Source organism: Delphinus delphis, chromosome 8 (genome assembly GCF_949987515.2).
Source record: "Delphinus delphis chromosome 8, mDelDel1.2, whole genome shotgun sequence".
In the NCBI taxonomy this organism is placed as follows: Eukaryota; Metazoa; Chordata; class Mammalia; order Artiodactyla; family Delphinidae; genus Delphinus; species Delphinus delphis.
This window is the reverse complement of record NC_082690.1, coordinates 55,782,110-55,809,797: the sequence shown is the minus strand read 5'-3', so window position 1 is coordinate 55,809,797 and position 27,688 is coordinate 55,782,110. Positions and strand designations below refer to the sequence as shown.

At 37.5% G+C, this 27,688-nt stretch overlaps 1 protein-coding gene across 1 annotated transcript in view; it reads right to left on the bottom strand.

Moving 5' to 3' along the window:
* Positions 1 to 26,084, bottom strand: part of GDPD4 (glycerophosphodiester phosphodiesterase domain containing 4) — a 33,501-nt gene extending 7,417 nt beyond the window's left edge. The window contains exons 1-4 of the mRNA XM_060019657.1: positions 26,079 to 26,084; positions 25,770 to 25,991; positions 24,530 to 24,684; positions 11,349 to 11,496 (exon numbers count right to left, since the gene is read on the bottom strand). Coding sequence (XP_059875640.1) covers positions 11,349 to 11,496; positions 24,530 to 24,684; positions 25,770 to 25,991; positions 26,079 to 26,084 — 531 coding nt within the window. The remainder of the gene's footprint in view (positions 1 to 11,348; positions 11,497 to 24,529; positions 24,685 to 25,769; positions 25,992 to 26,078) is intronic.
* Positions 26,085 to 27,688: the final 1,604 nt, after the last annotated feature.

The window sequence follows — 27,688 nt, the reverse complement described above, 5'->3', positions numbered from 1 at the left end:
ACAATGCCCCCTTACATGTGCCAAAGGCTCTACAAAGGATAAAATACTTCCCACACTTCTCCCTGGACCCTCAAGATAGGTGTTTGAGGGAGTCCCGGAGATGTCACAGAGCAAGTGTATTCTGGACCCAGGACTACAGCCCAAGTTTCTTGACTTCCAGTGTTCTATGTTTTCATGGCATGGCTTCCCAAACCTGGCTGTGCATCCAAATCTACCTGAGCAGCTTTTAGTAATACAGGTTCCTGGGCCTCACTACAGACTCAGGAATGAGAATTTCTGTATTTTTAACAAGCTTCCCAGGAAAAAGCAACCAGTCTGTGAACCAGCATTTAGGAATCCTTCTCCTAAATCATCATGCTTCAGATAAATATGTTGAAATTATAATTCTTAACTAACAGGCCAACTTCTCCAGTCTCCTTGCCTGAATCACCCATTTCACAGAGCTCCATCTTCTAGGTTCTCTTGTATGAGTTTTTCATTTCGCTAGTTTACTCATCCCTTTCCACCTTCATTGTCCCCCTTCTAGTATTACTTGATGGTACTGGGTCTATCATTTTTATTTTTTCTTATGCCATTTCCACCCTATCCCATGGTCTTTCCTTGGACTGATTAACAATGATAATAATAACAATAACATGAACTATCATGATGATGATGAGAACAACAGCTAACATTAATGAGAATTTACAGGAGTTAAGGAAGCATTCCAAGCACTTCAAAGGTATTTTCACAGTTAATCCTCACAACAGCTCTACTAGGCATGTACATTAGAAGCTCTTAACCAACTTCCACTAAATTGAGGCTCTTAATCCTCTCTGGGAACCTAACTGACCTATGCTTTGGTCTGCTTCAGGATGCCCACTAAGTGAGCTGTACCGTCACCAAGAATCAGTGTTCTTACTACCCAAATGGCTTAGAACAGCTGTACCAGTTGTTTAAATTGCGCAGTGTAATTCAGTGTTACTTAAATCTGTAAAATCTGAGTTTAAAAAGTATGTCATTTTCAAGGAAACTAAGTCGATGCTTTGAAAAACTTGAAGAAAGAAAAGGTCATTAAAAAATAAATTGCTTTTGATTTAGGTATGAGAGAAACACTAAGAGATGAGGGGAGGATTATAAAAAACTGGGTGGCTTCCTCATTCCCGTCATTTCTCCAAATGACTTCACGTTGTTTTATTTTTAATTTTTTAAAGTATTTATTTATTTATGTATCTTGGCTGTGCCGGGTCTTAGTTGAGGCATGCAGGATCTTTTAGTTTTGGCATGCAGGATCTTTTTGTTGTGGCATACAGACTCCTAGTTGCGGCATGCGGACCTCTTAGTTGTGGCATGCAGACTTCGTTGCAGCATGCAGGCTTTTTGGTTGTGGCATACGGGAATTTTTAGTTGCAGCATGCGGGTTTCTTAGTTGTGGCATGCAGACTTCTTAGTTATGGCATGTGGGCTCTTAGTTGTGGCATGCAGGATCTTTTAGTTGCAGCATGTGGGCTTCTTAGTTGCAACATGCGAACTCTTAGTTGTGACATGCATGCGGGATCTAGCTCCCTGACCAGGGATCAAACCCAGACCCCCTGTATTGGGAGCGCAGAGTCTTACCTTCTGGACCACCAGGGAAGTCCCTCAAGTTCTTGTTGTGCTTTAAGGAAACAAAACGTAGAAATCATAGATGGTTCATTGGAAAGTATACATAAGCAAGAGAATACAGAATTCAATCAGCTGAAATACACTCAAAGGAAAGACATTGAGTCTATGTCAAAAAGTGAATGATTTAAATTAAAATGTGTGAGGTATGTATGTGGTAGATTGTTTATAAAAAAGACCAAAATATTCCTTCCAAAATGCAGGTCTATATGCAATGTGACTTTGCTGTTCCTCTCCATCAAAAGGTAAAGTCTGTTTCTTCCCTGCCCCACCTTGAATCTGGACTTGACCATGTGATTTTCTTTGGCCAATGGAACATTAGCAAACATCACACTGGGATATCCTTGAAAAGGTATGTGCATTGGGACTTGACCTCTCTTGCTGCTGAGAACCCAATGTAACCAGGTGAACATACACAAGCTGGATTCCTTAAGGATGACTGACCAAACGAAGAGAGACCACAGTCATCTCAGGTAAGACCATAGACATATGAATGAGGCCATCCTACCACTTAGTCCAACCAAACTGGCTGAGCACAGAGAAACCACTCAGCCGTCATAGAGAATGTGACAAACATTTGTTTGTTTTAAGCCACTAAGTATTAGGTACGTTTTTTTTAATGTAGTAAAAAGCTAATACACTGTATATCATTTATTTCACGATTCCCCATTTAAAATTTTTGAATTAACAGACCGCTAAGCAAACAGGATTATTTTGGATAAAATTGCTTCTATTGTAGCATTTTTTTAAACATCTTTATTGGAGTATAATTGCTTTACAATGGTGTGTTAGTTTCTACTGTATAACAAAGTGCATAAGCTATACAGATACATATATCCCCATATATCCTCCCTCTTGCAGCTCCCTCCCACCCTCCCTATCCCACTCCTCCTGGTGGTCACAAAATTCCAAGCTGATCCCTCTGTGCTGTGTGGCTGCTTCCTACTAGCCATCTGTTTTAGATTTGGAAGTGTGTATATGTCCATGCCACTCTCTCACTTCGTCCCAGCTTACCCTTCCCCCTCCCTGTGTCCTCAAGTCCATTCTCTACATCTGCATTTTTATTCCTTTCCTGCCCTTAGGTTCTTCAGAACCTTTTTTTTTTTCACATTCCATATATATGTGTTAGCCTACAGTATTTGTTTTTCTCTTTCTGATTTACTTCACTCTGTATGACAGACTCTAGGTCCATCCACCTCAGTATAAATAACTCAATTTTGTCTCTTTTTATGCTTCAGTAATATTCCATTGTATATATGTGCCACATCTTCTTTATGCATTCATCTGTCGATGGACACTTAGATTGCTTCCATGTCCTGGCTATTGTAAATAGACCTGCAATGAATATTGTGGTACATGACTCTTTGAATTATGGTTTTCTCAGGGTATATGCCCAGTAGTGGAATTGCTGGGTCGTACAGTAGTTCTATTTTTAGTTTTTGAAGGAACCTCCATACTGTTCTCCATAGCGGCTGTATCAATTTACATTTCCACCAACAGTGCAAGAGGGTTCCCTTTTAACCACACCCTCTCCATAATTTATTGTTTGTAGACGTTTTGATGACGGCTATTCTGACCAGTGTGAGGTGATACCTCATTGTAGTTTTGACTTGCATTTCTCTAATGATTAGTGATGTTGAGCATCCTTTCATGTGTTTGTTGGCAATGTGTATATCTTCTTTGGAGAAATGTCTATTTAGGTCTTCTGCCCATTTTTGGATTGGGTTGACGGTTTTTTTGTTATTAAGCTGCATGAGCTGCTTTTATATTTTAGAGGTTAATCCTTTGTCAGTTGCTTCATTTGCAAATTTTTTCTCCCATTCTGAAGTTGTCTTTTCAACTTATTTATGGTTTCCTTTGCTATGCAAAAGCTTTGAAGTTTCATTAGGTCCCATTTGTTTATATTTGTTTTTATTTCCTTTTCTCTAGGAGGTGGGTCAAAAAGGATCTTGCTGTGATTTATGTCATAGAGTGTTCTGCCTTTGTTTTCCACTAAGAGTTTGATAGTGTCTGGCCTTACATATAGTTCTTTAATCCATTTTGAGTTTAGTTTTGTGTATGGTATTAGAGAATGTTCTAATTTCATAATTTTACATGTACCTGTCCAGTTTTCCCAGCACCACTTATTGAAGAGGCTGTCCTTTCTCCACTGTACATTCCTACTTCCTTTATCAAAGATAAGGTGACCATATGTGCGTGGATTTATCTCTGGGCTTTCTATCCTGTTCCATTGATCTATACTTCTGTGTGTGTGCCAGTACCATAATGTCTTGATTACCGTAGCTTTGTAGTATAGTGTGAAGTCAGGGTGTCTGATTCCTCCAACTCCATTTTTCTTAAGAGTGCTTTGGCTATTCAGGGTCTTTTGTGTTTCCATACAAATTGTGCAATTTTTTGTTCTAGTTCTATGAAAAATGCCATTGGTAGTTTGATAAGGATTACATTGAATCTGTAGTTTGTTTTGGGTAGTATAGTCATTTTCACAATGTTGATTCTTCCAATCCAAGAACATGGTATATCTCTCCTTCTGTTTGTAGCATCTTTAATTTCTTTCATCAGTGTCTTATAGATTTCTGCATACAGGTCTTTTGTCTCCTTAGGTAGGTTTATTCCTAGATATTTTATTCTTTTTGTTGCAATGGTAAATGCGACTGTTTCCTTAATTTCCCTGTCAGATTTTTCATCATTAATGTATAGGAATGCAAGAGATATCTGTGCATTAATTTTGTATCCTGCTACTTTACCAAAATCATTGATTAGCTGTAGTAGTTTTCTGGTAGCATCTTTAGGATACTCTATGTATAGCATCATGTCATCTAAAACAGTGACAGCTCTACTTCTTCTTTTCTGATTTGGATTCCTTGTATTTCTTTTTCTTCTCTGATTGCTGTGGCTAGGACTTCCAAAACTATGTTGAATAATAGTAGTGAGAGTGGACAATCTTGTCTTGTTCCTGATCTTAGAGGAAATGTTTTCAGTTTTTCACCGCTGAGAATGATGTTGGCTGTGGGCTTGTCATACATGGCCTTTGTTATATTGAGGTAAGTTCCCCCTATGCCTACTTTCTCTAGGGTTTTTGGCTGTTTAATTAGGTCAAAAGCTTTTTCTGCAGCTATTGAGATGATCATGTGGTTTTTCTCCTTCAATTTGTTAATATGGTTTATCACATTGATTAATTTGCATACATTGAAGAATCCTTGCATTCCTGGGATAAACCCCACTTGATCATGGTGTATGATCCTTTTAATGTGCTGTTAGATTCTGTTTGCTAGTATTTTGTTGACTCTATGTTCATCAGTGATATTGCCCTGTAGTTTGCTTTTTTGTGTGACATCTTTGTCTCGTTTTGGTATCAGGGTGATGGTGGCCTCGTAGAATGAGTTTGGGAGTGTTCCTCCCTCTGCTATATTTTGGAAGAGTTAGAGAACGATAGGTTGTAGCTGTTCTCTAAATGTTTGATAGAATTCGTCTGTGAAGCCATCTGGTCCTGGGCTTTTGCTGGCTGGAAGATTTTTAATCACAGTTTCAATTTCAGTGCTTGTGATCCATCTGTTTATATTTTCTATATCTTCCTGGTTCAGTCTGGGAATGTTGTGCTCTTCTAACAATTTGTCTATTTCTTCCACATTGTCCATTTTATTGGCATAGAGTTGCTTGTAGTAATCTCTCATGATCCTTTGTATTTCTGCAGTGTCAGTTGTTACTTCTCCTTTTTCATTTCTAATTCTATTGATTTGAGTCTTCTCCCTTTTTTCCTTGATGAGTCTGGCTAATGGTTTATCAATTTTGCTTATCTTCTCAAAGAACCAGCTTTTAGTTTTACTGATCTTTGTTATTATTTCCTTCATTTCTGTTTCATTTATTTCTAATCTGATCTTTATGATTTCTTTCCTTCTGCTAACGTTGGGGGTTTTTGTTCATTCTCTAATTGCTTTAGGTGTAAGGTTAGGTTGTTTATTTGAGATATGTCTTGTTTCTTGAGGTAGGATTGTATTGCTATAAACTTCCCCCTTAGAACTGCTTTTGCTGCATCCCATAGGTTTTGGGTCCTCGTGTTTTCATTGTCACTTGTTTCCAGGTATTTTTTGATTTCCTCTTTTATTTCTTCAGTGATCTCTTGTTTATTTAATAGTGTATTGTTTAGCCTCCATGTGGTTGTATTTTTTACAGATTTTTTCCTGTAATTGATATCTAGTCTCATAGTGTTGTGATTGGAAAAGATACTTGATATGATTTCAATTTTCTTAAATTTACCAAGGCTTGATTTGTGACCCAAGATATGATCTATCCTGGAGAATGTTCCATGAGCACTTGAGAAGAAAGTGTATTGTTCTTTTTGGATGGAATGTCCAAAAAATATCAATTAAGTGCAACTTGTTTAATGTGTCATTTAAAGCTTGTTTCTTTATTTATTTTCATTTTGGATGATCTGTCCATTGGTGAAAGTGGGGTGTTAAAGTCCCCTACTATGATTGTGTTACTGTCGATTTCCCCTTTTATGGCTGTCAGCATTTGCCTTATATATTGAGGTGCTCCTATGTTGGGTGCATAAATATTTACAATTGTTATATCTTCTTCTTGGATTGATCCCTTGAGCATTATGTAGTGTCCTTCTTTGTCTCTTGTAACACTCTTTATTTTAAAGTCTACTTTGGCTGATATGAGAACTGCTACTTCAGCTTTTTTTTGATTTCCATTTGCATGGAATATCTTTTTCCATCCCCTCACTTTCATTCTGTATGTGTCCCTAGGTCTGAAGTGGGTCTCTTGTAGACAGCATATATATGGGTCTTGTTTATGTATCCATTCAGCCAGTCTATGTCTTTTGGTTGGAGTATTTAATGCGTTTACATTTAAGGTAATTATCGATATATATTTTCCTATTACCATTTTCTTTATTGCTTTGGGTTTATTAGAGAAGGTCTCTTCCTTCTGTTGTGTTTTCTCCCTAGAGAAGTTCCTTTAGCATTTGTTGTAAAGCTGGTTTGGTGGTGCTGGATTCTCTTAGCTTTTGCTTGTCTGTAAAGGTTTTAATTTCTCTGTTGAATATGAATGAGGTCCTTGCTGGGTAGAGTAATCTTGGTTGTAGGTTTTTTCCCTTTCATCACTTTAAATACATCCTGCCACTCCCTTCTGGCTTGCAGAGTTTCTGCTGAAAGATCAGCTGTTAACCTTATGGGGATTCCCTTGTATGTTATTTGTTGTTTTTCCCTTGCTGCTTTTACTATTTTTTCTTTGCATTTAATTTTTGATAGTTCGATTAATATGTGTCTTTCTCCTTGGATTTATCCTGTTTGGGACTCTGCGCTTCCTGGACTTGATTGACTATTTCCTTTCCCATATTAGGGAAGTTTTCAATTATAATCTCTTCAAATATTTTCTCAGTCCCTTTCTTTTTCTCTTCTTCTTCTGGGACCCCTATAATTTGAATGTTGGTGCGTTTAATGTTGTCCCAGAAGTCTCTGAAACGGTCCTCAATTCTTTTCATTCTTTTTCTTTATTCTGCTCTGTGGTAGTTATTTCCACCATTTTATCTTCCAGGTCACTTATCCGTTTTTTGCCTCAGTTATTCTGCTACTGATTCCTTCTAGAGAATTTTAAATTTCATTTATTGTGTTGTTCATCATTGTTTGTTGCTCTTTAGCTCTTCTAGGTCCTTGTTAAATGTTTCTTGTATTTTCTCCATTCTATTTCCAAGATTTTGGATCATCTTTACTATCATTACTCTGAGTGGGTTTTTACTTTGCTCCTTCATCTGCTCTGTGTTCCTCTGTCTTCTCATTTTGCTTAACTTACTGTGTTTGTGCTCTTTTTGGAGGCTGCAAGTTCGTAGTTCCCGTTGTTTTTGGTGTCTGCTGCCAATGAGTAAGGTTGGTTCAGTGGGTTGTGTAGGCTTCCTGGTGGAGGGGACTGGTGCCTGTGTTCTGATGGATGAGGCTGAATCTTTTTTTCTGGTGGGTAGGACTGTGTCTGGTGGTGTGTTTTAGTGTGTCTGTGACCTTTTTATGATTTTAGGCAGCCTCTCTGCTAATGGGTGGGGTCTCTTGCTTGTTGTTTGGCATAGGATGTCCAGCACTGTAGCTTGCTGGTCTTTGAGTGGAGCTGGGTCTTAGCATTGAGATGGAGATCTCTGGGAGAGCTTTTGCCATTTGATATTATGTGGAGCCGGGAGGTCTCTGGTGGACCAGTGTCCTCAACTTGGCTCTCCCACCTCAGAGGCACAGGCCTTGACACCCAGCCGGAGCACCAGGACCCTGTCAGCCACATGGCTCAGAAGAAAAGGTAGATGGGAAAGAAAGGAAGGACGGAAGGAAGGAGGGAGGGAAGGAGGGAGGGAAGGAAGGAAGGTAGGAAGGAAGGACGGAAGGAAAGAATAAAGTTATTAAAATTAAAAATTTTTAAATTATTAAAAATTAAAAAAATTTAAAGAAAGAAAAGGAAAGAAGAGAGCAACCAAACCAAAAAACCAATGATAACACACGCTAAAAACAACACAGACACACACACATACAAATGGACAGATAGAACCCTAGGACAAATGGTAAAAGCAAAGCTATACAGACAAAATCACACAAAGAAGCATACGCATACACACAAAAAGAGAAAAAGGAAAAGAAATATATATAAATAAAAAAGGAGAGCAACCAAATCAATAAACAAATCTACCAATGATAATAAGCTCTAAATATTAAACTAAGATAAACATAAAACCTGAAACAAATTAGGTGCAGAAAGCAAACCCCAAGTCTCAGTTGCTCCCAAAGTCCACTGCCTCAATTTTGGGATGATTCGTTGTCTATTCAGGTATTCCAGAGATGCAGGGTACGTCAAGTTGATTGTGAAGATTTAATCCACTGCCCCTGAGGCTGCTGGGAGAAATTTCCCTTTCTCTACTTTGTTCGCACAGCTCCTGGGGTTCAGCTTTGGATTTGGCCCTACCTCTGCATGTAGGTCACCTGAGGGCGTCTGTTCTTTGCTCAGACAGGACAGGGTTAAAGTAGCAGCTGATTAGGGGGCTCTGGGTCACTCAGGCCGGGGGGAGGGAGGGTTACAGAATGCAAGGCGAGCCTGCAGTGGCAGAGGCCAGCATGACGTTGCAACAGCCTGAGGCACGCCCTGTATTCTCCAGGGGAAGTTGTCCCTGGATCACGGGACCCTGGCAGTGGCGGGCTGCACAGGCTCCCGGGAGGGGAGGTGTGGATAGTGACCTGTGCTTGCACACAGGCTTCTTGGTGGCTGCAGCAGCAGCAGCAGCCTCAGCGTTTCATGCCTGTCTCTGGTGTCTGCGCTGACAGCCGCGGCTCACACCTGTCTCTGGAGCTTGTTTAGGCAGTGCTGTGAATCCCCTCTCCTCAAGCACCCCGAAACAATGGTCTCCTGCCTCTTCGGCAGTTCCAGACTTTCCCCCAGACTCCCTCCCAGCTAGCTGTGGTGCACTAGCCCCCTTCAGGCTGTGTTCACGCAGCCAATCCCAGTCCTCTCCCTGGGATCTGACCTCCGAAGTCCGAGCCTCAGCTCCCAGCCCTCACCCACCCCGGGGGATGAATAGACAAGCCTTTCAGGCTGGTGAGTGCTGGGCGGCACCGATCCTCTGTGAGGGAATCTCTCCGCTTTGCCCTCCACACCCCTGTTGCTGCGCTCTCCTCCGTGGCTCCGAAGCTTCCCCCCTCCGCCACCTGCAGCCTCCGCCCGCGAAGGGCCTTCCTAGTGTGTGGAAGCTTTTCCTCCTTCACAGCTCCCTCCCAGAGGTGCAGGTCCCGTCCCTATTCTTTTGTCTCTGTTTTTTCTTTTTTTTTTGCCCTACCCAGGTACGTGGGGGAGTTTCTTGCTTTTTGGGAAGTCTGAGGTCTTCTGTCAGCGTTCAGTAAGTGTTCTGTAGGAGTTGTTCCACACATAGATGGATTTCTGATGTATTTGTGGGGAGGAAGGTGATCTCCACATCTTACTCCTCCACCATCTTGAAGGTTTCCCTATTGCAGTGTTTTTATTCCCAATTTACAAATAAACAAATAACCTGTCTGAGGCCCAGACAGGTTAACTAACATTTCCAAGGTCACACAGTAAGTGGTAGAGCCAAGATTTGAATCTGCATATTCTAACCCAGAGTGTGGGCTGCTTAGGAAAGTCCTTGGGATACAGGCCCCACCTCCCTGAACAAAGTGACTTTGGGTCCTTTAAAAAAGCCCAGGCCAGGTGTAGAAGGAAGTTTTTTACTTACATTCTTTTATATTCTTTGAATTTTGAATCACATGAATTTATTATCAATTCCAATATTACGAATTAAAATATTAAAATGAAAAGTTTTACTTAATAAAGTTTTATTTGATATATACAAAGGGACAACTTTAAGACATTACTGATTTAGGGGGGATAGGATTATGGAGGAGTGTACTGCTTTCTAATGTATAGATTTTCATAATGATTGAATTTTATATAATGAACAAGTTTACTTTGCAATCAATTTTAAAAAACAAAAATGTTAGAAAAGTATATAGTACATACATGAAGCGGGATGGTACGGGGACAGACAAGTGGAGAGGTTTTATCTATGCCAAGGGACCTGCCTGCCATCCAAGGTTTCCTTGAGGGTTATCTATAGAAGAATGCCCGAGCCACCAAGAAAGAAGAGGGAAGCAATTTTACACTGCCACCAGAGGGCCTCAGTACAGGCACTGGCCCTGTGAGATTGTGCCCTTGGCCTTGATCCCCTTTCTCCTGCTCCTGACGCTGATCAAGACAGAAACAAGGGCCAGTGAACCTGGAGTTATGGAGAAAGCAACAAGAAATATTTAGGCCTCTCATTTAAAAAGCTTTAATTTTCAAGGCAGTTTAGAGTCTGGGTTATTCTCTGGACTAGACTGTTGATGCTGAACTGAGGCTTTTTGGTGACTAAACTGTACTTTAAGAAATTATCTAAGAGTGACTAGAAAAGCTCTGGGATCTGAGTGAGACCTCATTCAAGGGCAAGGAAAGATCTAGTTCACAGAGCAGTTTAAAGAGTCAGTGGAGAGAAATTAAGCTGTTTTCTGTTATAGATGTCCAACGCAGTCAACATACTCTACACTGATTTGAAAAACAGCTTCTGTAGCAGTTAACTGGTTAGCTGGGGTTCCCTCTACAGACAGTAAGTGGTGGGATTTAGCTGGGATTAAAACACAGGTCTTCAGGTCCCCACACTTCTGGCCATAAGCAGTAGCAGGACAGAGGTGAAATCAAGCTCGGTGACTGGACACTCACTCTCCTTTGCTCAGGACACACAGTTTTCACTTCGGAATCAAGTACACTTGATTTTCTCCCCTCACCCCATGCCACTGTCATTGTTGTTGTGCCTACAGGAAGGTGTGGCTGCAGTAACAAAACTCTGGAGTCAGACCTCATTTTGAATCTTGTATCATGTGAAGCTACAAACTTCAGATCCCCCATGGGGATACTCCTAGTGGCTAACTCAGAGGGTTAAACTACATAATGCATGAAAGGCAGTGTGAAGATTCAATATTAATTCAATTATTAAAACAACATTAATTTTTCCCTGAAAATCACAGAAGGATCTGGGTGAGAGAAAGGGGAATGCCATTTCCAAGGTCACATAAATCTCTGCTCTTAAGCAGCTTCCCTGGGGACTGCACAGTGGGCAGTGTAGGGGTGGGGTGGGGGACAGAGATCCCTATTATACCAGAGTCGGAAGAACAACTGGACCATCAGCTCACCATGAAGAAGTAAGGGTGATTTATCTCATTTAGGACCTGAATGTTGTCTGTGGTCACTGAATGAATGCTGGAGCACCAGGCCAGTGAGAAAAGCCAAGGTTCATTGACGATGTATAAGTGGATGTTGATGTTAACTGCTTTATATTCTCTGGGAAGAAAAAGAACCCACAGGAGATTTAGACTTAATCTCACTCTCATCATGTAAAAGGGAAACAGCCACCATGTCTGTGAAAGGCTGTTGCTTAAATCACCAGAAGTAGTTGGTAGTAGGACAACTTATGATATGACATGCAGAATGAGCTCATGTTACGGTGAGATAAAGGACTGGATTTAATACCTTTCCTCCTGTACCAACAGTAGTATTTTAGTAAACTGGCTTCCTAAGGGAAAGAGGAGGGAAGGAAGGAAAGAAGGAGGAGAGGGAGAGTGGGAGGGAGGGAGGAAGGAAAGGGAGACGGAGGGAAAGAAAAAAGAAGAAAAGCCCTAACTGTAGAATTTGCCAATTTCCATGGTGTACATACTCCCACAATTTGCTCCCATAAGTTGAAATGCACCAGCTCCAGTACACTGTTTTGTAGCAAATGTACTTCCTTCCATCAGAGTACTTACCACACTCTACTCTATTTATCTGCTTTCCTATCAGTCTTCTTTACTTGACTGTAAGCAAATTAAAAGCAGAGACTGTGTCTTACTCATCTCTGTATATCCAGTACCTAGCATACCTGCCTTCAGAAATAGTTAAAGGAAGGAATGAAGAAATGAATACCAATTTGGTGAATATTTAAATTTCAAATATGAAGAATTTTTATAAGCATTGAGTAGGGGGAATGGAACACAACACTTCCCAATGTCAGAACTTCAAATGTCAGTAAATATTTGTGCACTATCTACAGAAACAGTAGAAGAACACCTAGTCAAGTTGTTATTTTCAGAGATTAAATTTCTCAGAAAATACACCATGTAAGTGCCTTCAAAAGACTTTTTAAACCCTGAGATGGTATAGCATATTGAAAACAGCTCTGTACAAGCCTGGGTTTGAATCCCAGCTCTGTCACATACTAACCTGGCGATTTCTTAGGCTCAGTGTATACACTGTAAAATAAAAATAACCATACCACCTTTACAGGAGTGCTTGCCATTAGTTACCCAATATGTTAGATTGTCTTTAAGAGAATTCTACAGATCACCTAAATATAAATTTAAAAAATAGAAATAAGGAAATGGTTTTTAAAAACCTACTTTTTATACTTTTTGAAACCAACACATAAAAACCAAACACATTTCTATATATTAATAAACATATAGAAATTGAAATTTAAAACAATACTATTAGCAATCACTCCAAAGAAAATTAAATACTTAGGTATAAACTTAACAAAACAAGGAAGGATCTGAAAGCTGTAAACTGCATTATAGTGATGAAAGAATATGTTTAAAACATAGGAGAAATCTTTGAGATCTAAGAGCTAGACCAAGAACTCTTAGACTTGACACTAAAAGCATGATCCATAAAAGGTAAAATATAACTATTTTGTAACTATGGAATCTATTGAAGGCTTTCAACTTCCAGGGGAGTTCTGGATGGTAAGTTATAGTTAACTTTCGTTGATTTCATCACTTGGCACAGTAGCAGTTACAGTACACCAGCCCCTAGCCCCATGGCAGGCAGCTGTGCCCATGTTCCTGAAGCAGCTTGCACACACCTTGTAGGAGCCAAGGTGAGCCAAAAGGATGCGATCCTTCATATATTAGGTATCTGTGCTCTGATCACTGATTGATGCTTCCATCCACAGAGCTGTAGACAGAGTAGGGAAGCCATGATTTTTGTACCTTCCCCCATTGTTGGAAACCCCTCCCACTCCCACTGAAGTGACTACCAGGGGTTAAAAGGGCCAGCACTCTTTCCTCCCCACCTTTTATTTTTCTTTTTTTCCCTTTTTGGGAGTCATACATTAAAGACTAGGACATGCAAAAGCAACTTTATATATGGGGAAAATTAGAAAGTGACATGTATGAGCAAGGAAAGGAACAGAAGAGATTTGAGAAGAACTCAGGCTGATCCTTGGCACAGAGACAGCCAACAACAACAAATAACAAAAATACAGCACACCTTGAGGAAGGGAAGAATCTGATTTCCAGAGTTACCAGATTATTAGATTGAAATATACATTTTTCAACAAAAAAAAATCACAAGGCATACTAAGAAACAAGAAAATAGGGTCCATTCAAAGGAAAAAAAATAACTTGATAAAAACTGTTCCCAGAAAAGAGCTGTTGGCAGATATGCTAGACAAGGACTTGGAAACAAGTATTTTAAAGATACTCAAAGAACGAAAGGAAGATGTAGATAAAGTTTAAAAATGTATAAACAAAATTTAAATATTAATAAAGAACATAAATCCTAAAAGAGAAACCAAAAAGAATTCTAGAATTGAACAGTATAGTAACTGAAATGAAAATTTTATTATTAGGATCCAAAGGCAGATTTGAGCAGGTAGAAGAAAGAATTGGTGAAGTTGAAGACAGGCCAATAGACGTTAACCATTCTGAAGAACAGAAAGAAAAAAAATTGAAGAAAAATGAACAGCCTAAGATGTCTATGGGACACCATCAAACAGATCAATATATGCCTTCTTGGATTCCCAAAAGGAAAAGAGAAATAGACCAGGACAGAAAGAATATTTGAAAAAATAATGGCTTAAAACTTCTCAAATTCGATCAAAGACATGAAGGAAAACATCCAAGAAGATCAACAAACTCCAAATAAGATGAATTCAAAGGGACTCACACTGAGATGCATTATAATCAGATTTTCAAAAGCCAGAGAGAGAATGCTGAAAGCACCAAGAGAGAAGCAACTTGTCTCATACAAGGGATCCTCAACATCACCAGCAGATTTCTCATCAGAACTTTGGAAGCCAGAAGGCAGTGGACCAACCTATTCAAAGTGTTAAAATACTGTCAATGAAGGATCTTATATCCAGAAAAACTGTCATTCAGAAGTGAGAAACAAATTAAGATATTCCCAGAAGAACTAAAGCTGAGGGAGTTCATGGCCACTAGAATCACCTTGCAAAAAAAACTAAATGGAGTTCTGCAAGGTGAAATGAATGGACACTAGACAGTTACTCAAAACGAAGGAAGAAATAAAGATCTCAATAAAAGCAAATATATGGGCAATTATAAAAGCTAGTACTATTGTAACACTGGTTTGTGACTGTGTACTTTTTATTTTCTACATGATTTAAGAGACTAATATATCTAAAGAAAAAAAATTATTAGTCTAAAAGTTAGTATTATTGTAAATTTGGTTTGTAGCTCCAAAAGTTGTTTTCTATGTAATTTGAGACTAATGCCTTTTTTAAATTACTAGTTTATGTTTGGTGGCACACAATGTTTAAAGATTTAATTTTCTGACGTTAACAACCCAGAAAGGTAGGAATAGATCTGTAAAGGAAAAGAGTTTTTCTATATTATTGAAATTAAGCTGATATAAATTCAAATAAGAGTGTTAAAGCTTTAGTATAGTAAATGTAATTCCCATGCTAACCACAAATAAAATAGATATAGAATATACACCCCCCAAAAATGAGAAAAGGATTTAAACATTTCACTATAAAAGGTCAACAAAACAACAAAGAAAATTTTAATGCAGAAACCAAAGTGACAAAAAAGGTATAAGGCATACAGAAAGTAAAGAAAGAAAAAAAAACAGATGACAGAAACAAAATAACAAATATTTACAGAAATGACAGAAGTAACAGTGTGACAAAATCCCTCCTTGTCAGTAATTATTTTAAATATAAATGGGTCAAACTCTCTAAGTAAAAGACAGAGACTGGCAGAACAGATAAAACATATGTTTCAATTCATGATGTCTACAAGAGACTCACTTTATATTCAAAGACACAGATAGATTACAAGGGAAAGGATGGAAAGACAATCCATGCAGATAGTAACCAACAAGAGCAGGGGTGGCTATGCTGATATTAGACAAAATAGGCTTTATATCAAGGTTATAAGAGACAAAGAAGGACATTATATGTTAATAAGAGGTTCAATACAGCAAGAAGATACAACAATTATAAACATTTACACACCTAATGACAGACCAGCAAAATTGACAGAGCAAAAACTAACAGAATTGAAGGGAGAAATAGACAGCTGTACAATAATCATTAGAGATTTCAATATCCCACTCTCAACAATGGATAGAACAACCACACCAAAGGTAAGTAAGGAAATAGAGTACTTAATCAACACAAGGACTAACTATATCTAACAGACATATACATAATACTCAGCCCAACACTAACAACATACACATTCTTCTCAAGTGCACACTTTGCAAGATAGACCACATGTTAGGCAACAAATTAAGTCTCGATAGATTCAAACAGATTGATACCATACAAGTATCTCCTCCAACCACAACAAGATGAAATTAGAAGTCAATGACAGAAGGAAAACTGGAAAATTCACATATTTGTGGAACTTAACACACTTTTAAACTACCAATGGATCAAGAAAGAAATCACAAGGGAAATTACAGAATACTTGGAGACAAATGAGAATAAAAACACAACACACCCAAACTTATGGTATGCAGCAAAAGGGGTGCTGGGCATAAATTCATAGTTACACATGCTTACATTTAAAACACAAGAAAGATCTCAAATCAGCATCCTAACTTTGTAACTTAAGGAACTAGAAAAAGATGAACAAATTGATCCAACATAGCAAAAGAAAGAAAATAATAAAGATTAGAGCAGATATAAATGAAATTGAAAACAGAAAACCAATAGAGAAAATCAATGAACCCAAAGGTTAGTTCTTTAAAAAGATCAACAAAATTGATAAACCTTTATCTAGATGTACTATTAATAAAAAGAGAAACTCAAATTACTGAAAGCAGAAATAAAAGTGGGGACATTACTACCAATTTTACAGAAATAAAAAGGATTATAAGCGAGTACTATGAACAGTTGTATCCCAACAAATTGGATAACCTAGATGAAACAAATTCCTAGAAACACAAAACCTACCTTTTAATCATAAAGAATTAGAAAATGCAAATAGACATACAATGAATAAGGAGATTGAATCATTAACCAAAAACCTTCCAACAAAGAAAAGTCCTGGACCCATTGCCTTCACTGTTGAATTCCACCAAACCTTTCAAGAAGAACTAATACTAACCCATTAGGATAGCTACATCAAGAAAAAAAAAACCCAGAAATCAACAAGGGTGCAGAGGATATAGAGAAATTGGAACCCCTGTGTACTGTTGGTACAGCTGTTATGGAAAGCAGTATCCTCAAAATATTAAAAATAGAATTACCATATGATCCACAAAGTCCATTTAATGGATATATTGCCAAAACAATTGAAAGAAGGGTCTTGAAGAGATATTTGTACACCCATGTTCATAGCAGCATTATTCACTATAGCTAGAATGTGGAAGCAACTCAAGTGTTCATTAACTGATGAATGAATAAGCAAACTGTGGTGTATACATGCAATGGAATATTATTTAGCCTTAAAAAAGAAAGAAATTCTGCAATGGATGGATTTAACATGGATGAACCTAGAGCATTTTATGCTAAGGGAAATAAGCCAGTTGCAAAAAGACAAATACTACATGATTCCACTTATATAAGTCAAAATCAGAGAAAGAATGCAGAATGGTGGTTGCCAGGGTCTGGGGGTGGGGGAGTTGGTAGGGATGTTATTGTTTAATGAGTATAGAATTTGAGCTTATAAGACAAAAAGAGTTAGGTAGCTTGATGGCAGAGATGGCTGCACAATGTAATGAATGTATATTAGAATGACTGAACTGTATGTTTACAAATGATTAAAACAGTACATTTTATATTGTATGTATTTTTACCACAGTTAAAACATTTTTTAAAAATGACTAAAATCTGAATAAACTATAGACTTTTAATTTAAAAACCTTATGTTCACATGAAAACCTGTACACAAATGTTCATAACAGATTTATTTATAATAGCTCATAAACAGAAACAGTCAGATAGCCTTAAGTTGGTGAATGATTAAACAAACTTCAGTACCTCCACACAATGGAATACTACTCAGAAATGAAAAAGGATAAACTATTATATACGTAATAACCTGGATAACTCTCAAAGGGAATTATAGTGAATGAAAAAAAGCCAATCACAACAGGTTATATACTCTATGATACTATTTATGTTACATTCTCAAAATGACAAAATAATAAAAGTAGAGAACAGATTAGTGATTGTGAAGAGCTAGGGTTTGAGGTGAGGGGAAGTGGGTGGAAGTAAGGGGAGTGTAGTTATCAAAGGGAAACAAAAAGAATACTTCCAGTGATGAAACTAGTCTATGTCTTGGTTGTGGCACTGGATATACAATCCTACACATGTGAAAAAACTGCACAGAGCTGTATGTGCAATCACACACAAGATGAATATAAGTAAAACTGGGGAAATTTGAATAAGATTGGTGGATTGCATCAATGTCAATACCTTGGTTTTGATATTGTACTAAAGTTTTACAAGTTTTACCATTGGAGTAAACTGGGTAAAAGGTATACAGGATCATTTTGTGTTATTTCTTACAGGTTAATATGCAATTATCTCAAAATAAAAAGTTTAATTTAAAAAATACAATTTTTTTAACATCTTTATTGGGGTATAATTGCTTTACAATGGTGTGTTAGTTTCTGCTTTATAACAAAGTGAATCAGTTATACATATACATATGTTCCCATATCTCTTCCCTCTTGCGTCTCCCTCCCTCCCACCCTCCCTATCCCACCCCTCCAGGCGGTCACAAAGCACCGAGCTGATCTCCCTGTGCTATGCGGTTGCTTCCCACTAGCTATCTACCTTACGTTTGGCAGTGTATGTATGTCCATGCCTCTCTCTCGCTTTGTCACAGCTCACCCTTCCCCCTCCCCATATCTTCAAGTCCGTTCTCTAGTAGGTGTGTGTCTTTAGTCCTGTCTTACCCCTAAGTTCTTCATGACATTTTTTTTTCTTAAATTCCATATATATGTGTTAGCATACGGTATTTGTCTTTCTCTTTCTCACTTACTTCACTCTGTATGACAGACTCTAGGTCTATCCACCTCATTACAAATAGCTCAATTTCGTTTCTTTTTATGGCTGAGTAATATTCCATTGTATACATGTGCCACATCTTCTTTATCCATTCATCTGATGATGGGCACTTAGGTTGTTTCCATCTCCGGGCTATTGTAAATAGAGCTGCAGTGAACATTTTGGTACATGACTCTTTTTGAATTATGGTTTTCTCAGGGTATATGCCCAGTAGTGGGATTGCTGGGTCATATGGTATTTCTATTTGTAGTTTTTTAAGGAACCCCCATGCTGTTCTCCATAGTGGCTGTACCAATTCACATTCCCACCAGCAGTGCAAGACTGTTCCCTTTTCTCCACACCCTCTCCAGCATTTATTGTTTCTAGATTTTTTCATGATGGCCATTCTGACTGGTGTGAGATGATATCTCATTGTAGTTTTGATTTGCATTTCTCTAATGATTAATGATGTTGAGCATTCTTTCATGTGTTTGTTGGCAGTCTGTATATCTTCTTTGGAGAAATGTCTATTTAGGTCTTCTGCCCATTTTTGGATTGGGTTGTTTGTTTTTTTGTTATTGAGCTGCATGAGCTGCTTGTAAATTTTGGAGATTAATCCTTTGTCAGTTGCTTCATTTGCAAATTTTTTCTCCCATTCTGAGAGTTGTCTTTTCATCTTGTTTATGGTTTCCTTTGCTTTGCAAAAGCTTTTAAGTTTCATTAGGTCCCATTTGTTTATTTTTGTTTTCATTTCCATTTCTCTAGGAGGTGGGTCAAAAAGGATCTTGCTGTGATTTATGTCATAGAGTGTTCTGCCTAAGTTTTCCTCTAAGAGTTTGATGGTTTCTGGCCTTACATTTAGGTCTTTAATCCATTTTGACTTTATTTTTGTGTATGGTGTTAGGGAGTGATCTAATCTCATACTTTTACATGTGCCTGTCCAGTTTTCCCAGCACCACTTATGGAAGAGGCTGTCTTTTCTCCACTGTATATTCTTGCCTCCTTTATCAAAGATAAGGTGACCATATGTGCATGGGTTTATCTCTGGGCTTTCTATCCTGTTCCATTGATCTTTCTGTTTTTGTGCCAGTACCATACTGTCTTGATTACTGTAGCTTTGTAGTATAGTCTGAAGTCAGGGAGCCTGATTCCTCCAGCTCCGTTTTTCGTTCTCAAGATTGCTTTGGCTATTCGGGGTCTTTTGTGTTTCCATACAAATTGTGAAATTTTTCGTTCTAGTTCTGTGAAAAATGCCAGTGGTAGTCAATTTTTAAAACTGTACTCTGGGTTTATAACAAAAATATTATTTATAACAACAATAGCACAAAGGGCAGCAGTCAATGGAATTAAGATTTTAATATTCTATACTCTATATTATGGAATAATTTAACTCAAGGTGGATTGTAATAAGATAAGGATACTTTTTATAATTCATAGAGCAACCCGTAAAAAATAATTTAAAAATGTAAGAAGCCTGTAGAGGAGATAGAATAGAATACTAAAAAATAATTGATTAACTAAAAAAAATTAAAAGGCAGGTAAAGAATGACCAAAATAAACAACCTAGAATAATAAGGACAAATAGAAAAAAATAGTATGATGTAATATAAACCCAAGTATATTAATTATTAAACTAAATATTAATGGGCCAAACATTCCCATTGAAAAGCTAAGACTGTCCTACTAAATATAAAAGCAAGAACCAATAATATTTTATGAGATGTTTATAAGAGATGTACTTTAAATATAAAGACACAAAGCAGTTGAAAGACAAAGGACACAAAAAGAAATATCACACAAATACTAATTATAAGAAAGCAAGTGTGGCAATATTAATAAAAGTAATCTTTAGGCAAGAATTATAACCAGAGAAAATGGACATTTCATAATGAAAGGGTGGATTCACCAAAAAGATCTAACAATTCTAAAATGCAAATACACCTAATAAAAGAGTTTAAAATATGAGAAGCCAAACAACCATAACAATCACAATAACAGCAACAAACAGAGCTAAAGGGAGAAATATACAAATCAACAATCATAATTGAGGATACTACACTCCCTTCTCCATAACTGACAGATGATGCACAAGGAGGCCTTAATTTCTCTCTGACTGAAGAGGTTGCTCCCAGAAGAAAGAAGGAAGAAGACATGGTCTAATCTCCTTGTCAACATGATACCTACATATTTTCTAAATATAATAATAATATTTACCAGGAAGAAAGGCCTTATGTATAGAACATTTTTTAAAAGGATGTTTCTGGTTGAGTATTTCTTTATTATATATTTTGTAAATAAATACAGAATGTGGATTTATGAGGCATGCGTCCCTGGAGAAAGTCACATAAGCCATACAACTCCCTGGGAGTATTACATGCAGATGTTCTGTAACTCAAATGCTCTCCTTCTAAGTGAAATAACCCTGCAAACACTCACTTGGAGGCCGTATCTATTATTGTGGGCCACAGAGTATGGGTCCAATAAAGGAAGAAACCTGCAAAGTTGAAATCAATGTCTCTGACCTCTCCTTGCTTTGTCTGAGCCTCTTGATAGACTGCTGTATCTTTGAAATTAATAATAAAACTTCATAGTAGGTAAGTTCTCTGATGTGTGTGAGTTTGATCTGCAAACTAATGTTTCGTGTTAACTGAATAGGAAAAGCAGGGGGAAGATGCAGTATAAAATGCTTAAAAAGACTATCAACCAATTTAAACTAATTGATATTTATAGAATATCACACCCAACAAATGAAGAGAGCTCACCTTTTTCAGGTGGACATGGGAAGCTCACCAAGATATACAGCATAGTGGTCTATAAGGAAAGTTTAAATACATTTAAAGTACTGAAATCATGTGTTTTATAATGTTCACCGAGCACTCTTGATTAGCACCAAGGTGAGCTTTGGTGAGATTTTTTATCATTTCTATGTGTCTGGACTACAGGAAGAAATCAATGGGGAGAAGATTCATAAATCAGCGTTCATGTCAAGACAAATCAGAATAATGCCTCTATTATTTCAATCAATAAACCACCTTTACTCCCAACATCTGATATACACATTGTGTCCATCTGTTTGTATTTCAAATTGGCCGCTTTGCCCTATACCAAAACAAACCTTTCAAAGGCGTGTCAATAAAATTAAAAATTTAAAAATAAAGTATTGAAATCATATAGAGCTGTCCTCTGGTCACAGTGACCTTAAATCAGAAGTCAATAACACTAGAGTAGACGGAAAATCCTCAAATTTTAAAAAAGTTAGCAACACGTTTCTAAATAATCCATGAGTCAAGTGGGAACTAAAAAAACTTTTAAATATTTTAAATTGGATAATAAGAATATATCAAAATTATTTGTGGAATGCAATTAAAGCAATGCTTGCAGGGAAATTTACAGCCTTAAATGTTTACATTAGAAAAGAAGATCTAGAATCAATCACTTAATTTTCTGCTTCTAAAAGAAGAGCAAATTAAACCTAAAGGAAATAGAAGAAAGAAAATAATAAAGATAACAACAGTCAAAGAAATAGGAAAGAAAATGTGCAACAGAATAAAACGAACAAAGCCAAAATTTGGTGTTTTGAAATGGTTAGTAAAATTCATAAACCCCTGGCAAGACTGACCAAGAATCAGAGGGAAAATAAAAATGTTCAGTACCAAAATGTATTGGAACTACAGGTGACAGTTGCACAACATTGTGAATGTACTAAATGCCACTCAATTGTTTACTTTAAAATGGTTAACTTTATGTGAATTTCACCTCACTAAATTTTTAATAAATTAAAAAATTTTAAACACTTAAAAATTCCCACATCAGAAATAAAACAGAGGGCATCTCTATATTCATATAAGTTTGATCAAAGTAATGTATTTAAAGCATTCTCAGTCAAAATGGCAAGGTCACAATGTCTTGTGAGTGTGGTCTGATGGAAGTAAGCACTGCTCACAGAGAATGTATTGGAAATGTGATCATAGTAAGTATTCTGGTCATGAACAGTATACAAATAACAAGTTACAACCGCTTAACTTCTTAAAATTTAGTGTTTCTTGAGGGGAATGACTTGGAATAAAGTCTGCTCATGAACTGTCACAATCAACCTTGTATTATAGGCATATGGAAGAAACCCTTATTCTTATTAGAATATATAGTTTCCTTAAGAAAAAGGATGATGCCTCGCTTATGTTGACTTTTCACGTAAAACTAGCATGGCGTGCTGTACATATTACTACTCAGTGAATATTTGCTGAGCTAAATTAAACTGCTTGATTTTCTAATAGGACTCAGGATATGATCTCTCTTAAGTCTGATGCCAGCTGAAACTATGTCCATATAACTATGGCCAATGAATAACTAAAGGCTTATTAGTGAAAGAATTTGGACTCTGGAGTCTGTCAGGCCTATATTTAAATCTCAGTGTGGTCCCTTGCTGACCAACTGTATTGACTTTGGTGAATTACCTAACCTCCCTGAACTTTTCCTCTTTACAGGCAAGATGACTCATTCGCAGAATGGTGGTGATGATAATTTCCAGGGCACAGAATGTAAGGATGGTGATAATAAAAGCAACATTCATACAACAACATATGAACAACATTATGTTCATATATTTGCCCAGCATTTTGCTCTGTGCATATATGAATTATGTCACTTAATCTTTTAACCATTCTATCAAGTTACTGTTATCCTTAATTTTCAAATGAAAAAACTGATTATTAGAAACTTGTCCAAAGTCACACGCATAGCTGATGGGTAAGCCAGAATTTCAAAAAGAGCCTGTGGTCTACCAACAGAACTTGACACATAATAAAGGCTCAATAGTGGAAGCTATTATAATTATTTCCAACTACTAGATGAATCTAAATTATGATTAGGAGAGAAGCAAATCATCTTGGAGCTATTTTCTCTTCGATAAAAAAGTAAAAGGGGGGCTTCCCTGGTGGCGCAGTGGTTGAGAGTCCGCCTGCCGATGCAGGGGACACGGGTTCGTGCCCCGGTCTGGGAGGATCTCACATGCCGCGGAGCGGCTGGGCCCGTGAGCCATAGCCGCTGAGCCTGCGCGTCCGGAGCCTGTGCTCCGCAATGGAAGAGGCCACAACAGTGAGAGGCCCGCGTACCGCCAAAAAAAAAAAAAAAAAAGTAAAAGGAAACAAATACACTCAAAACAGAGAAGTAGTTGGGCAAAGAGAAATCTTCTGAATGGGAAAAAGAGGTAATACATGTATAATTATCTAATTCTAAAAGAAAAAAGACCTATTTTATGATCATCTCCCCCCATGGCCAGAGAGGCTGGAAAAGTCAGAACATGAACAGAAGTGTATCCAACAGCCTAGCTCATGGCTTGAGATACAAAAAGATATCTAGGGGAATTTTTACTAGCTCAAGAGATTTTGGAGATACATATGTATATCTGAACAAAATACATATACATGTTCAGACTGTCTCTGAAGCCTTTACAATTATCTGAAAAAAATTATTTTTAATCTAAGAGAAAGGGAATATGGATTAAATTAAACAGTGATTAATAATAGCTAAGTTTGAAAAAGTTACCACTTTATTCCCAGGTGCTTTTAATTCTAAAAATCTGTCTCTGATTATATATTTATAAATGTGGTGGTTGAGAATTTCAGTTTCTTCTCATACTTGGCTGTTTTAAGGGTTTTTCTAATAATGATTTAATTATGTTCTGAATTATATCTATAAGAAATCTGGCTATCTGGATTACAAAGTTATTTACAAGGTACTGCAATCCATCTAGTAATGGCAGAAGGAAATCGACAACTTTCTGAGTTCTGACTTTTCAATGATCAATTTATATAAAAACAAAAACACCAAGCATACAAAAAGGTGTGTTGAATGATGAGAGATTGAAGCATGAAGGAGGAGCTGAAGAGTATGTTCCAGGAAGAGTCTACCCTTGATAAATGTTTGTTGGCAGAGACGGAGGGAAGGGTAAGAAGATGAAAACAGGAGATTCCAAAAAGATAGCCACACACAGAAATCTTGAGGTGGGAGGGGGGACCTAAGTAGCTTGGTTGGGATACAGATTTCGTGCAAGTAAGGCAATATATGCCAAAAGAGATGTGGCCAAACACTTACCTCAATCCACTGTAGAACAGCCTCTTGTGGTCAACATTTATTCTACTGATATTTTCTTCTGTGAGGCATTCAATGGAGAATAACTGGCCCACTTGCTGAAAACCAGGAGCTCTTCTCCTGACATACTCCCTATCAAAACCAGGCAACCAAAAAATCTGTAAGGAAAAACAGGAAGTCTTTCAGTGGATAATACAGCTGTTTAGGTACCAACAGCCCCAAGTAGAATGGCTGGAGCCCCATTCCAGCATGGGTAACAGTCTATAGGGAGCAGAGAGATTCTAGCCCTTGGTGATAGAGTCAACCTGGCCTAATATTGTCTAATGAATTCTTATAATGGGGCTTTCACCCAGGTTGTTCTGGAGCTGAGTTTTCCCAGTTAACATCATGGGACCAAGGGTCCACTGTGTCCTCACACTGGCCAGAGTGGATGAGGAGCTGGTACGTGTGGAGGAAAGGTGGGAATCATAAACATCTCCTCTGGCTAATGATGCTAAGAATCATCTTTGCAGGGTGTCATTTCCTGCCAACAGGGAATGCTATTATGACTCATCTGTGGAAATAGTTCTATTTGCAAAAAGACACATATTTGTTTCACTCATAGCTTTCTTCTATATTCTGAGAATTTAAGACATTTGGAATGACTGACTGCCCAAATGCAGAGTTGCTTCTGAAGAACATGATGAAAAACTCTCTGCTCAAAAAGTCTCTTTATATGTCATTAATGAAAGCCAAGTCCTCAAAGCCTTAGTGTTCCATACCGAGGCTCTTTCTTTTCTTTCTTTTTTTTTTTTATAAGGACCAATGGCTATAGAACTTGAGTGGCTTGGCCAATTAAATAAATTATTCCCCCCAGTGGGGAGCAGCAACTAAGAGAAGAAAGATGGGGTAGATTCTTTCTCCCCGTTACCTCAAGGCTCTTTCTAATAGCTGTATGCTGGTGATGGTGCAGGTCACGTCATATAGCCATTACACACATTCCCTTTTAACAGAGTGGTGACATTTCATTTGGTTTGTAATAGCAAATAGCCTCAATGTTTTTCCCCACTGATGTAAATTTCATTGGGTCATTCTTAGATTGCCACATATAGCTGTATAAAGTAGTCATCTCCATTTTTATAGGGAGCAAAATTATTTTAGGATCCCAGGGAACATCTACAAGGTAGGTCAGATTCAGCTGCTATGCTCCTGGGACATGCTACCCACCTCCTAACCTCTACCATAAATACTAAGATAGACATACCAGCTGTTGCTCAATCTTAGAGTCAAGGATCACGCTTACTACATGGCGGACATACAAGCTTCTGTGAAAATGTCTTGGTGCAGGGGCATTAAGATCAAATATCACAGATTTTTTTTCCTTCTGTGCAAGTTCCAATAATTCAGTTAGTTTTGGAATCTTCTGATTTCCTGCTTTTTCTCTATCAGCCTCTGATAGGGGCTTCATATTGTAAAATGGTTTGAACTAAAAATAAATATATTAGAGAAAACACTGGTTCCTATCAAAAGCATTTTCCAATTCTCCTGCTTTTAGTCCCATACCCAGCCCTACCTCCATGTTGGTCCATTACCATTCAACCCGCCAGGCCCTCCAAAATACTGGTCCTGAGAGAAGATTTGCCAAGAAGAGATATTAAATGTAATCTCCATAGGTAATCATGGTATTTGGAATGATTTATTCTATATTGTAGAACCTGATGTATTTGTACTGAAGGTCCTTCATGTTCTTGTCTTGAAGTTCCTTTTCAACCTTTTTTTTACTATAACTCAAAATATTACAATCCCCTTTCAGTTGTACTGGCTTCCACATTTTCTCTCACTGTTCTAGTTTTGTGTAATGGAAAGAAAATAGGCTTTGACTTCAGACTGAATTGAATTCAATCCCAGCTCTATCACTCATTTGCCTTTGTTACCATAACCACCCGTTAAAATCCTATCCTCAAACTGCAAAGCCCAGTTCAAATGCTACCTCCTTAATGAACCCTCCCTTAAATATTCCTAAGCTACAGAGACTTCAATGGTGCTAAACCCCAACGACCTATTTTTAGGCCTTTGTAATTGTATGTCTCATTCTGCCTTCTTCAGTCATTTGTACATATCCTAGACCAGATTCAAATCCTAGCTTCATATACTTCTTGCTGTGTAACATTGGTAAAACCATTTAAAATTTCAAAGTCTTCATTACCCTAATATAAAATGGGGAAGGGGAGAAGTAATCTATGTATTCACAGGATTATTTTGAAGATCAAGTATGATAAAATATTTACCAGGTCTAGGAGCATGTCTGGTACACAGAGAAGTGCACAATTTACAATAGTTCCCTCACTCTCTACTGCTTCTACTGCAGTGCAACTCCCTAATGGCAGGAACTGTTATAATTTCTTTGCAGTACACAGCATTTCATCTTCTACCTCAGTCCATACATATATTAGCTATATTAACTTTAAGAGATGGCTACTTTTATTGTCATTTGCCAATTTGTAGGTAAAGTCAGTGATAACAGGCTATCTCTCAGGAGAAGGAAGCAGCAGCTACCTCACATTTTACCAAGACTCAAATAATCTCTCTTTTTCTCTATACAACTTTATCTTCATTCTCCTTCTCACACTTTCCATTTCTTCTCCATCCTTTGACTTCCTAAGCAACCTGCCCTTTCTCACCTTTTTCTCAAGAAAGAATAAATCACATTGCACAATATTCCCATGCTATACCTGAAGGCAGATCGTAAGTCTGGAATTAAACCATGGTCTACATCTGAGTAGAGGTTTATAAGTAAAGGCTTTCTTAATCCTCAGGAAAATAGAAATTTGCTTTGGAATACAAGCTTTTGTTAGATTCTACCAGATCTAGACCAACTGATGCACTTAATCATTAGACCTTCATGAGGGGAAAATTGTTAAAAGAACAGGATGGGAAAGACCAAGAAAGGATTTAAATAACTCAGCCGTGCATAATTTTTAAAATGTCCCTGAATGGGAAAAAGGAATAAGAAATGCACTATACAAGGACATTTATTTATGAAACCTTTACTTTAATGATAAAGTGGATGAAAAATTCAAAATAGTAAAACTATGAAGATTAATCAATAGAGTTTAAAACTAGATTCCAGTAATCTCTAAATAGCATTACAGGGTAGATCTAATATCTGAAGTAAGTTGAGCC